Source organism: Lepisosteus oculatus, chromosome 21, assembly GCF_040954835.1.
Source record: "Lepisosteus oculatus isolate fLepOcu1 chromosome 21, fLepOcu1.hap2, whole genome shotgun sequence".
Lineage (NCBI taxonomy): Eukaryota > Metazoa > Chordata > Actinopteri > Semionotiformes > Lepisosteidae > Lepisosteus > Lepisosteus oculatus.
Genome location: NC_090716.1, coordinates 852947 through 866775, shown reverse-complemented (window position 1 = coordinate 866775; position 13829 = coordinate 852947). Strand labels below are relative to the sequence as shown.

General features: G+C 49.4%; 1 protein-coding gene across 1 annotated transcript in view; it reads right to left on the bottom strand.

The window, feature by feature from the left end:
* Nucleotides 1–2105: 2105 nt before the first annotated feature.
* The window catches only part of cracr2b (calcium release activated channel regulator 2B), a 31767-nt gene continuing 20043 nt past the window's right edge, over nucleotides 2106–13829 (bottom strand). Inside the window, exons 12-19 of the mRNA XM_069181703.1 lie at nucleotides 10291–10370; nucleotides 9889–10096; nucleotides 9535–9652; nucleotides 8191–8272; nucleotides 6251–6365; nucleotides 3904–4011; nucleotides 3666–3763; nucleotides 2106–3412 (exon numbers count right to left, since the gene is read on the bottom strand). Of these exons, the coding sequence (XP_069037804.1) occupies nucleotides 3325–3412; nucleotides 3666–3763; nucleotides 3904–4011; nucleotides 6251–6365; nucleotides 8191–8272; nucleotides 9535–9652; nucleotides 9889–10096; nucleotides 10291–10370 (897 nt within the window). The 3' untranslated portion in view covers nucleotides 2106–3324. The remainder of the gene's footprint in view (nucleotides 3413–3665; nucleotides 3764–3903; nucleotides 4012–6250; nucleotides 6366–8190; nucleotides 8273–9534; nucleotides 9653–9888; nucleotides 10097–10290; nucleotides 10371–13829) is intronic.

The following is a 13829-nucleotide window of genomic DNA, read 5'->3' as shown; positions in this document are numbered from 1 at the left end:
CCCCGCACCGACACAGGCCGGGCGGAGATTCACCAGCGACGCCAGGTGGTCAAGCCCGAGAACTGCAGACTGGCTCTCCTGACTCGAGCCCCTCCGTCCCCGGCTCGGCTTTCACTAATAATAATACAGTGTGTGATCTCCTGTCACAGCCTGAGGAACAGACAGTGAGCCTGTCTCTCAATAATAATAATACAGTGTGTGATCTCCAGTCCCAGCCTGAGGAACAGTGAGTCTGTCTCTCAATAATAATAATACAGTGTGTGATCTCCTGTCACAGCCTGAGGACCAGACAGTGAGCCTGTCTCTCAATAATAATAATACAGTGTGTGATCTCCTGTCACAGCCTGAGGAACAGACAGTGAGCCTGTCTCTCAATAATAATAATACAGTGTGTGATCTCCTGTCCCAGCCAGAGGAACAGACAGTGAGCCTGTCTCTCAATAATAATAATACAGTGTGTGATCTCCTGTCACAGCCTGAGGACCAGACAGTGAGCCTGTCTCTCAATAATAATAATACAGTGTGTGATCTCCTGTCACAGCCTGAGGAACAGACAGTGAGCCTGTCTCTCAATAATAATAATACAGTGTGTGATCTCCTGTCCCAGCCTGAGGAACAGTGAGCCTGTCTCTCAATAATAATAATACAGTGTGTGATCTCCTGTCACAGCCTGAGGAACAGACAGTGAGCCTGCCTCTCAATAATAATAATACAGTGTGTGATCTCCTGTCCCAGCCTGAGGAACAGTGAGCCTGTCTCTCAATAATAATAATACAGTGTGTGATCTCCTGTCACAGCCTGAGGAACAGTGAGCCTGTCTCTCAATAATAATAATACAGTGTGTGATCTCCTGTCACAGCCTGAGGAACAGTGAGCCTGTCTCTCAATAATAATAATACAGTGTGTGATCTCCTGTCACAGCCTGAGGAACAGTGAGCCTGTCTCTCAATAATAATAATACAGTGTGTGATCTCCTGTCACAGCCTGAGGAACAGTGAGCCTGTCTCTCAATAATAATAATACAGTGTGTGATCTCCTGTCACAGCCTGAGGGACAGTGGGCCTGTCTCTCAATAATAATAATACAGTGTGTGATCTCCTGTCACAGCCTGAGGAACAGTGAGCCTGTCTCTCAATAATAATAATAATACAGTGTGTGATCTCCTGTCCCAGCCTGAGGAAGAGACAGTGACCCTGTCTTTCAATAATAATAATACAGTGTGTGATCTCCTGTCCCAGTCTGAGGAACAGACAGTGAGCCTGTCTCTCAATAATAATAATACAGTGTGTGATCTCCTGTCACAGCCTGAGGGACAGTGAGCCTGTCTCTCAATAATAATAATAATACAGTGTGTGATCTCCTGTCCCAGCCTGAGGAACAGTGAGCCTGTCTCTCAATAATAATAATACAGTGTGTGATCTCCTGTCACAGCCTGAGGAACAGTGAGCCCGTCTCTCAATAATAATAATACAGTGTGTGATCTCCTGTCACAGCCTGAGGAACAGTGAACCTGTCTCTCAATAATAATAATACAGTGTGTGATCTCCTGTCACAGCCTGAGGAACAGACAGTGAGCCCGTCTCTCAATAATAATAATACAGTGTGTGATCTCCTGTCACAGCCTGAGGAACAGTGAGCCTGTCTCTCAATAATAATAATACAGTGTGTGATCTCCTGTCACAGCCTGAGGAACAGTGAACCTGTCTCTCAATAATAATAATACAGTGTGTGATCTCCTGTCACAGCCTGAGGAACAGTGAACCTGTCTCTCAATAATAATAATACAGTGTGTGATCTCCTGTCCCAGCCTGAGGAACAGTGAGCCTGTCTCTCAATAATAATAATACAGTGTGTGATCTCCTGTCACAGCCTGAGGAACAGTGAGCCTGTCTCTCAATAATAATAATACAGTGTGTGATCTCCTGTCCCAGCCTGAGGAACAGTGAGTCTGTCTTTCAATAATTAAAACAATAATAAAATAATAGGTTTAAATAAGTACATTTTGACTGTGGAGCTATCTGCAGGTGTGTAGTAGTTGTAGTGATAATAATAAAAAATTGAAAGAGAGGAGAGAGATGAGATGATGGCAGGGGTAAAGTGAGAACTTTTTACCTTTATCAACACTTTATTTAAACAGTTGCACTACGAGAGAGACACTGGAGGAATGAGGAGACTTTGCTCTTACACATCCTCAGAGATTCACCGATTAAAAACAAAAACTTAATTAAAAACACACCTCTCTATGAATTGAAACATTTACAAATATTACATAAAAATACAATTTCATTTACAGTTCGGTGTTGGGTTAAAATGAAAAAGAAAGAAAATGAAGTATGATTTTCATACAAACACACACACATTTCATACAGAACCCCTCCTGCAGTGTTAGAACTTGTACTTTTAATTACAGCTGGTGTCTCATTGTTCTGTCAATCATTTCCCTTCTGGTATTCCTGACAAATGGAGTATTCAAATACATATCCAGTACACAGACATCATTGACTATGTTATAACTGTCCAGGTACCCAGAGCTCAGGGCCCTGTTCTAACAGTACTGACAGTACAACACCTGTCAGGTACACAGAGCTCAGAGCCCTGTTGTTACAGTATTGACAGTACAACACCTGTCAGGTACACAGAGCTCAGAGCCCTGTTCTAACAGTACTGACAGTACAACACCTGTCAGGTACACAGAGCTCAGAGCCCTGTTGTTACAGTATTGACAGTACAACACCTGTCAGGTACACAGAGCTCAGAGCCCTGTTCTAACAGTACTGACAGTACAACACCTGTCAGGTACACAGAGCTCAGAGCCCTGTTCTAACAGTACTGACAGTACAACACCTGTCAGGCACACAGAGCTCAGAGCCCTGTTCTAACAGTACTGACAGTACAACACCTGTCAGGCACACAGAGCTCAGAGCCCTGTTCTAACAGTACTGACAGTACAACACCTGTCAGGCACACAGAGCTCAGAGCCCTGTTCTAACAGTATTGACAGTACAACACCTGTCAGGTACACAGAGCTCAGAGCCCTGTTCTAACAGTATTGACAGTACAACACCTGTCAGGCACACAGAGCTCAGAGCCCTGTTCTAACAGTACTGACAGTACAACACCTGTCAGGCACACAGAGCTCAGAGCCCTGTTCTAACAGTACTGACAGTACAACACCTGTCAGGCACACAGAGCTCAGAGCCCTGTTCTAACAGTATTGTCAGTACTGTCAGCCAGGCAGTGTCAACAATGTAACCAATTCTTCCCCCCTCTCCCCTCTCCCCTCTCCTCAGAGCCCTGAGTTTGGACCCTCCATCTCGCCAGTCTCTAACTGCAGCAGCCCTTCGGACTGTCACTCTCCACAGACAGACAGAGGGCACTCCCCACCTCCTGGTCCTGCTGGTCTGCAAGCAGCCTGGAGAGAGACAAGAGTGCAGAGAAACAGCTGTGCAGCTCAGTACAGGGCACTCAGCATGCAGTGAGAGATCAGTAGATCTGAATGTACTCTGGTACTGCACTGAACAGCATAAAAACACACTGGTCTAGAGGATACAGTGCACTGTGATGTAGTCGTCCACTATAGTACAAGGTAAGAGATTAGTCACTCCAGTCCACTCTTGTCTTGTGTTGTACAGTAGGTGTGAGACCCAGTCAGGACATTCTCTCACCTGGCCAGGTGAGCCATGGGTTCATCAATATTGAGCCCAGCTTTCACACTGCATTCATAGAACACGGCCTGGTACTCCTGTAACACAGAGACACAGCGCTGAGCTCACACTGAGTTTATTACCATTAACACTGCTGTACTGCTGTAACAGACACAGCGCTGAGCTCACACTGAGTTTATTACCATTAACACTGCTGTACTGCTGTAACACAGACACACAGCGCTCCAGTTCAGAGTACCTGAGCCAGTCTCCGGCCATCTCTGGTCAAGACCTCCCTCTCAGTGTGCTCCACTGCATCCATCTTATTGCCCAAGAGGAACAGCACTGCTCCCTCAGACACACGTTCCTGACACAGGGGGAGAGAGACTGGCTGTCAGAGACTAAAAGACATACAGAGACACAGTGAGACAGGCAGAGACTCAGAGATTCACAACAACTCCCAGTCCTACTGGGAGATGGAGGAGGGAACTCCATTGAACTGACAGCCCAGTATGTGATCTCCTGTCCCAGCCTGAGGAACAGACAGTGAAACCGTCTCTCAATAATAATAATACAGTGTGTGATCTCCTGTCCCAGCCTGAGGAACAGACAGTGAGCCTGTCTCTCAATAATAATAATACAGTGTGTGATCTCCTGTCCCAGCCTGAGGAAAAGACAGTGAGCCTGTCTCTCAATAATAATAATACAGTGTGTGATCTCCTGTCCCAGCCTGAGGAACAGACAGTGAGCCCGTCTCTCAGTAATAATAATACAGTGTGTGATCTCCTGTCCCAGCCTGAGGAACAGACACTGAGCCTGTCTCTCAATAATAATAATACAGTGTTTGATCTCCTGTCCCAGCCTGAGGAACAGTGAGCCTGTCTCTCAATAATAATAATACAGTGTGTGATCTCCTGTCCCAGCCTGAGGAACAGACAGTGAGCCCGTCTCTCAGTAATAATAATACAGTGTGTGATCTCCTGTCCCAGCCTGAGGAACAGACACTGAGCCTGTCTCTCAATAATAATAATACAGTGTGTGATCTCCTGTCCCAGCCTGAGGAACAGTGAGCCTGTCTCTCAATAATAATAATACAGTGTGTGATCTCCTGTCCCAGCCTGAGGAACAGACACTGAGCCTGTCTCTCAATAATAATAATACAGTGTTTGATCTCCTGTCCCAGCCTGAGGAACAGTGAGCCTGTCTCTCAATAATAATAATACAGTGTGTGATCTCCTGTCCCAGCCTGAGGAACAGTGAGCCTGTCTCTCAATAATAATAATACAGTGTGTGATCTCCTGTCCCAGCCTGAGGAACAGACAGTGAGCCCGTCTCTCAGTAATAATAATACAGTGTGTGATCTCCTGTCCCAGCCTGAGGAACAGACACTGAGCCTGTCTCTCAATAATAATAATACAGTGTGTGATCTCCTGTCCCAGCCTGAGGAACAGTGAGCCTGTCTCTCAATAATAATAATACAGTGTGTGATCTCCTGTCCCAGCCTGAGGAACAGACAGTGAGCCTGTCTCTCAATAATAATAATACAGTGTGCGATCTCCTGTCACAGCCTGAGGAAGAAAGAGTAAGTCTCTCAAATAATAAAGTTTTTACTAATTATTGCTGTTACAACAGTGCCATGCTGTGGCACTTTCTACTGGACACTTTCCTCCCTTCATAGAAAAGGCACTTCTTTACACAAAGGGTTGGAGGTGTGTGGAACAAGCTGCCCAACCAGACTGTTAATACTCTGTCTTCCATCAAGAAAGGGCTGGAGTGGATTTTCTCATTTGTAACCTCTCTTCTGCTCTTGTGCTTCTGTTGACTTCCACTCTCTCGCCCCCTCACTCCCTCACTCCCTCCCTCGCTCATGCACTCCCTCCCTCACTCGCTCCCTCACTCCCTCAATCACTCAATCACTCCCTCACTCCCTCAATCACTCCCTCGCTCCCTCACTCCCTCAATCACTCCCTCACTCACTCACTCCCTCACTCCCTCAATCACTCCCTCTCTCCCTCGCTCACGCACTCACTCCCTCGCTCCCTCGCTCACTCCCTCACTCATGCACTCCCTCCCTCACTCGCTCCCTCACTCCCTCACTCCCTCAATCACTCCCTCACTCCCTCACTCCCTCACTCCCTCAATCACTCCCTCTCTCCCTCGCTCACGCACTCCCTCCCTCGCTCCCTCACTCCCTCAATCACTCCTCGCTCCCTCACTCCCTCAATCACTCCCTCTCTCCCTCGCTCACGCACTCCCTCCCTCGCTCCCTCACTCCCTCAATCACTCCTCGCTCCCTCGCTCACGCACTCCCTCCCTCGCTCCCTCACTCCCTCAATCACTCCTCCCTCCCTCGCTCCCTCACTCCCTCAATCACTCCCTCTCTCCCTCGCTCACGCACTCCCTCCCTCGCTCCCTCACTCCCTCAATCACTCCTCGCTCCCTCGCTCACGCACTCCCTCCCTCGCTCCCTCACTCCCTCAATCACTCCTCGCTCCCTCACTCCCTCAATCACTCCCTCTCTCCCTCGCTCACGCACTCCCTCCCTCACTCACTCCCTCGCTCCCTCGCTCACTCCCTTGCTCACTCCCTCACTCGCTCACTCTCACCTGCACGCTATCCAGCCAGTTCCGGACAGCGATGAATGAAGCAGAGGAAGTGACATCATACATCGCCAACATCCCATCAGCCTTTCGGAAGTACTGCTGGGTGATACTCCGAAACCTGGGGAGAGGAGGGGGGGCAGCCAGAGGTTCCTACAATTGTCCTGTGTTTCTTACTGAGGTGTGACCTTGCTGAGGCAGGGGAGGTGATGTGGCTGTTAAAGGGAGGTGTTTTGGCTGTTAAAGGGGAGGTGTTTTGGCTGTTAAAGGGAGGTGTTTTGGCTGTTAAAGGGGAGGTGATGTGGCTGTTAAAGGGAGGTGATTTGGCTGTTAAAGGGAGGTGTTTTGGCTGTTAAAGGGAGGTGTTTTGGCTGTTAAAGGGGAGGTATTTTGGCTGTTAAAGGGGAGGTGATTTGGCTGTTAAAGGGAGGTGATTTGGCTGTTAAAGGGAGGTGTTTTGGCTGTTAAAGGGAGGTGTTTTGGCTGTTAGAGGGGAGGTGTTTTGGCTGTTAAAGGGAGGTGATTTGGCTGTTAAAGGGAGGTGATTTGGCTGTTAAAGGGAGGTGTTTTGGCTGTTAAAGGGAGGTGTTTTGGCTGTTAAAGGGGAGGTATTTTGGCTGTTAAAGGGGAGGTGATTTGGCTGTTAAAGGGAGGTGATTTGGCTGTTAAAGGGAGGTGTTTTGGCTGTTAAAGGGAGGTGTTTTGGCTGTTAGAGGGGAGGTGTTTTGGCTGTTAAAGGGAGGTGATTTGGCTGTTAAAGGGAGGTGATTTGGCTGTTAAAGGGAGGTGTTTTGGCTGTTAAAGGGGAGGTGTTTTGGCTGTTAAAGGGAGGTGATTTGGCTGTTAAAGGGAGGTGTTTTGGCTGTTAAAGGGAGGTGTTTTGGCTGTTAGAGGGGAGGTGTTTTGGCTGTTAAAGGGAGGTGTTTTGGCTGTTAAAGGGGAGGTATTTTGGCTGTTAAAGGGGAGGTGATTTGGCTGTTAAAGGGAGGTGATTTGGCTGTTAAAGGGAGGTGTTTTGGCTGTTAAAGGGAGGTGTTTTGGCTGTTAGAGGGGAGGTGTTTTGGCTGTTAAAGGGAGGCGATTTGGCTGTTAAAGGGAGGTGATTTGGCTGTTAAAGGGAGGTGTTTTGGCTGTTAAAGGGGAGGTATTTTGGCTGTTAAAGGGGAGGTGATTTGGCTGTTAAAGGGAGGTGTTTTGGCTGTTAAAGGGGAGGTATTTTGGCTGTTAAAGGGGAGTTGATTTGGCTGTTAAAAGGGAGGTGATTTGGCTGTTAAAGGGGAGGTGATTTGGCTGTTAAAGGGAGGTGATTTGGCTGTTAAAGGGAGGTGATTTGGCTGTTAAAGGGAGGTGTTTTGGCTGTTAAAGGGAGGTGATTTGGCTGTTAAAGGGGAGGTGTTTTAGCTATTAAAAGGGAGGTGTTTTGGCTGTTAAAGGGAGGTGATTTGGCTGTTAAAGGGAGGTGATTTGGCTGTTAAAGGGAGGTGTTTTGGCTGTTAAAGGGAGGTGATTTGGCTGTTAAAGGGGAGGTGTTTTAGCTATTAAAAGGGAGGTGTTTTGGCTGTTAAAGGGAGGTGATTTGGCTGTTAAAGGGAGGTGATTTGGCTGTTAAAGGGAGGCGATTTGGCTGGTAAATGGGAGGTATTTTGGCTGTTAAAGGGGAGGTGATTTGGCTGTTAAAGGGAGGTGATTTGGCTGTTAAAGGGAGGCGATTTGGCTGTTAAAGGGGAGGTATTTTGGCTGTTAAAGGGGAGGTGATTTGGCTGTTAAAGGGAGGTGTTTTGGCTGTTAAAGGGGAGGTATTTTGGCTGTTAAAGGGGAGTTGATTTGGCTGTTAAAAGGGAGGTGTTTTGGCTGTTAAAGGGAGGTGATTTGGCTGTTAAAGGGAGGTGTTTTGGCTGTTAAAGGGAGGTGTTTTGGCTGTTAAAGGGGAGGTGATTTTTGCTGACCTCTCCTGTCCTGCTGTGTCCCAGAGCTGCAGTGCGATAGGGGTGGAGTCCACTGTCACAGTGCGCACCTGGAAATCCATACCTGCCAATTATCACACAGTCCGTTATCACACAATCACTTAACACACTGCCAGCTGATATAATTAACATGATCTAAGGGTATTTAAATGTTTATTAACGCACCATTATTGACAAACTACCATAAAAGACAATGAAGCACATTGCTAATATGCCAAATAAAATACAACTTCATGTTAATACAGCACATTGCCGGTTAATACAGGCTTAATAGCACACTTCCAAGCACCTCTGGCACACTCACTGGCTCATTGACTCACACACTCACTGGAGAATTCATTCACTGGCTCATTCACCCACAGACTCACTGACTCACTCTGGCTCATTCACTCACTGGCTCACTCACTGGCTCATTCACTCACTGACTCACTAACTCACTCACTGGCTCACTGACTCACTCACTGGCTCACTCACTGACTCACTGACTCACTCACGGACTGACTCACTGGAGAATTCCCTCACTGGCTCATTCACTTACTGGCTCATTCACTGACTCACTGGCTCACTGACTGATGAACTAGTTTACTGACTCACTGACTCACTGGTTCACTGGCTCACTGGCTCACTGGCTCACTCACTGACTGATGAACTCTGGTTTGTAGACTCACTGACTCACTCTCTGGCTCATTCACTCACTGGCTCACTCACTGACTCATTCACTCACTGACTCACTGACTCACTCACTGGCTCACTCACTGACTGATAAACTAGTTTACTGACTCACTGACTCACTGACTCACTGGTTCACTGGCTCACTGGCTCACTGGCTCACTCACTGACTGATGAACTCTGCTTCGTAGACTCACTGACTCACTCTGGCTCATTCACTCACTGGCTCACTCACTGACTCACTCACTCACTGAATCACTGACTCACTCACTGGCTCACTGACTCACTCACTGGCTCACTCACTGGCTCACTGACTCACTCACTGGCTCACTCACTGACTCATTCACTCACTGGCTCACTGACTCACTCACTGGCTCACTCACTGACTCATTCACCGACTGACTCACTGGAGAATTCCCTCACTGGCTCATTCACTTACTGACTCATTCACTGACTCACTAGCTCACTGACTGATGAACTAGTTTACTGACTCACTGACTCATTGACTCACTGGTTCACTGGTTCACTGGCTCACTCACTGACTGATGAACTCTGTTTCGTAGACTCACTGACTCACTCTCTGGCTCACTGTGTCACTGTGTCACTGTGTCACTGTGTCACTGTGTCACTGTGTTTGTGTCTCTCAGAGTGTCTCACCCACTGTGGCGTTGATGTTGGGCAGGAAGCTCCGTCTGCAGTACCTCTGGATGAAGGAGGTCTTTCCGACTCCGGAGTTCCCGATGAAGACCAACTTAAAGACGCGCTGCGGAGGGCGCTGCTGGGCCGGGAGAGGGGAGGGCAGGGCGCGGGAGCAGAGAGAGAAAGCGAAAGTGAGAGGAATGGACATGAGACATCTAGTCTGAAAATCCTCAGTGCAGACCAGACACCCCACAGACAAAGTCAAAGCCAGTCAAATCTCGACCAATTTCCAACACTGATCGTCTCGAACCCGGGACTGCACATGAGCCGACAGCTTCACTAAGCGGTTGCTGACAACACACAGGAACTCACATCAGTGCCCAAAGGCCTGTCGCTAGGTGTCTCCTTCACGTCCTCTTTCCCTTCCTGCGGACACCCGTCCCCTTCCTGTCCCAGCTCCGCCTCTTCAAGCTGTCCATCAGCCTTCTCACCTCGCTGGTGAGAGGCGTACTTCTTCCTGTCGGGCTCTGATGTCACTTCCTCAGAGACCTGATTGGTGGTATCTGTGGGATTCAGCTGCCTACATTAAGAAAGAAAGGAAGGGATTTCCGACATCAGTCGTTTTACTATGGTATTTCTGAGACATGACCACAGTGCATTGAGGTGAGGCTTGTGAGTCTGACTCCAACCAGCCAGGCCATACAAGTGCCTGTTCAAGCCCCACCCATCCCAAAGCCATTTAGCCAATGGGAGAGCAATGAGCTGAGGACTGACCGTTTGATTGGCTTGTCCTCAAGCAGGTATTTGCCAATCACAGAGCCTTTCTTTAACAGGGGGTTCCTGGCAGGAGGGGCCTAGAGAGAGAAAGAGAGAGACAACTAAACACTGATAATAACTGGACACTCAAGTACATTAAAACTGCACTGAGAGAGAGAGGGGTTAATACAGCCACACTGACTGGACACTCCAGTACATTAACACTGCACTGAGAGAGAAGGGTTAATACACACACACTGACTGGACACTCCAGTACATGAACACTGCACTGAGAGAGAGGGGTTAATACAGACACACTGACTGGACACTCCAGTACATGAACACTGCACTGAGAGAGAGGGGTTAATACAGACACACTGACTGGACACTCCAGTACATGAACACTGCACTGAGAGAGAGGGGTTAATACAGACACACTGACTGGACACTCCAGTACATTAACACTGCACTGAGAGAGAGAGAGAGGGGTTAATACAGACACACTGACTGGACACTCCAGTACATGAACACTGCACTGAGAGAGAGAGGGGTTAATACACACACACTGACTGGACACTCCAGTACATTAACACTGCGCTGAGAGAGAGAGGGGTTAATACAGACACACAGACTGGACACTCCAGTACATTAACACTGCACTGAGAGAGAGAGGGGTTCATACAGACACACTGACTGGACACTCCAGTACATGAACACTGCACTGAGAGAGAGAGGGGTTAAAACAGACACACAGACTGGACACTCCAGTACATTAACACTGCACTGAGAGAGAGAGAGAGGGGTTAATACAGACACACTGACTGGACACTCCAGTACATTAACACTGCACTGAGAGAGAGAGAGGGGTTAATACAGACACACTGACTGGACACTCCAGTACATGAACACTGCACTGAGAGAGAGGGGTTAATACAGACACACTGACTGGACACTCCAGTACATTAACACTGCACTGAGAGAGAGAGGGGTTCATACACACACACTGACTGGACACTCCAGTACATGAACACTGCACTGAGAGAGAGAGGGGTTAATACAGACACACTGACTGGACACTCCAGTACATTAACACTGCACTGAGAGAGAGAGGGGTTCATACAGACACACTGACTGGACACTCCAGTACATTAACACTGCACTGAGAGAGAGGGGTTAATACAGACACACTGACTGGACACTCCAGTACATTAACACTGCACTGAGAGAGAGAGGGGTTCATACACACACACTGACTGGACACTCCAGTACATGAACACTGCACTGAGAGAGAGGGGGGTTTATACAGACACTGCAGCACAGACAGCAGCAGAGAGAGCTGGGTTAGTGTGCTGGGTGTCATGCAGGAAACAGACAGGGTGGAGAGGGCGTCACCCCAGCACCACCTCACCAGCTGGGCCTCTTGCTCTTCATAGATCATCGCTTCACGCTGCACCGCCTGAGACGAGCGCCTTCCCCCCTGTGACCCAGCACTCATCCAGCGCTCTGGGACCCCGGCAGAATGGGGGCTCAGTCCGCCTGCCAGCACGTGAGGTGCTAGTGTGTGCACAGACGTGTGTGGAGGGCCGGGGCCGGGTTCTGGCAGGATGATCCGAAACGAGCTCGTTCTGTCCGTCACACTCGCCAGCTCGCAGATCCCAGAATCCCAGCCAGCTCACCGATCCCAAAATCCTAGCCGGCTGCCCGATCCCAGAATCCCAGACAGCTGACCAATCCCAGAATCCCAGCTAGCTGACTAAACCCAGAATCCCAGCCAGCTACTTATCTCAAAATCCCAGCCAGTTCACCGATCCCAGAATTCAAGCCAGCTGCTTATTTCAGAATCCCAGCTAGCTCACTGATCCCAGAATCCCAACCAGTTCACCGATCCCAGAATCCCAGCCAGTTCATCGATCCCAGAATTCCAGGTAGCTGACTGATCCCAGAATCCCAGCCAGTTTACTGATCCCAGAATCTCAGCCAGCTCACCGATCCCAGGATCCCAGCCAGCTCACTGATCCCAGAATCCCAACCAGTTCACCGATCTCAGAATTCCAGCCAGCTCACTGATCCCAGAACCCAGCCAGTTCACCAATCCCAGAATTCAAGCCAGCTGCTTATCTCAGAATCCCAGCTAGCTCACTGATCCCAGAATCCCAACCAGTTCACCGATCCCAGAATCCCAACCAGTTCACCGATCCCAGAATCCCAGCCAGTTCATCGATCCCAGAATTCCAGCCAGCTACTTATCTCAGAATTCCAGGTAGCTCACTGATCCCAGAATCCAAACCAGTTTACCGATCCCAGAATCCCAGCCAGGTACTTATCTCAGAATTATAGGTAGCTGACTGATCCCAGAATCCCAACCAGTTTACTGATCCCAGAATCCCAGCCAGCTCACCGATCCCAGGATCCCAGCCAGCTCACTGATCCCAGAATCCCAACCAGTTCACCGATCTCAGAATTCCAGCCAGTTCACCGATCCCAGAATTCCAGCCAGCTGACTGATCCCAGAATCCCAGCCAGTTCACCGATCCCAGAATTCAAGCCAGCTGCTTATCTCAGAATTCCAGGTAACTGACTGATCCCAGAATCCCAACCAGTTCACCGATCCCAGAATCCCAGCCAGTTCACCGATCCCTGAATTCCAGCCAGCTGACTGATCCCAGAATCCCAGCCAGCTACTTATCTCAGAATTCCAGGTAGCTGACTGATCCCAGAATCCCAACCAGTTTACTGATCCCAGAATCCCAGCCAGCTCACCGAACCCAGGATCCCAGCCAGTTCACCGATCCCAGAATCCCAGCCAGCTCACCGATCCCAGGATCCCAGCCAGCTCACTGATCCCAGAATCCCAACCAGTTCACCGATCCCAGAACCCAGCCAGTTCACCGATCCCAGAATCCCAGCCAACTGACTGATACCAGAATCCCATCCAGCCATTTCTAGACGTCGCTCTTGACAGTCGGAGCCCCAACAATATGGCTGTGCTGTTTGTCCCAGACGCCTGCGCCCCTGTCCCACCCCCAGACCCGGGACTGTTGGTCTCCCGGGGCGACTCGGTCGATGTCCTGCGGAGGGTTTCCACTGCGTGTGCCAGGTCTCCTCCTCTTCCCGAGACTGGGGAGGCCTGCGCGTGACCTGCGCTCGGGAGTGTGGTTTGTCCCACTGCCGGTCTCCCCCTCCCCGGGACGCTCCCAGTCCCGATACGTCCCACTGCTCGTCTCCCAGCCTTCCAGGGCTCAGCGCGGAACTGGAACAGGGATTGGGGTTCCCACCAGGCCCTTAGGGGTGCCCCCCTAAAAGGAGTCCAAGTGAGGCGAGGAGGACAAACTTATCAGCCTCCCGCAGTCTGGGCTCACGACAGCTCAGGTTCACCAGCTGGACAACCAGCAGGATGACCTTGCTCCGGGCACAGACTGGTGTGGTAAACAACTCAATAGGTAACCAGTACTGAGAGTACTCCACTTTCCAGTCAGTGTGCAGGTGAGCAGTACTGAGAGTACTCCACTCTGCTTCCTCAGTGTGGGCAGGGGAGCAGTACTGAGAGTACTCCAGTC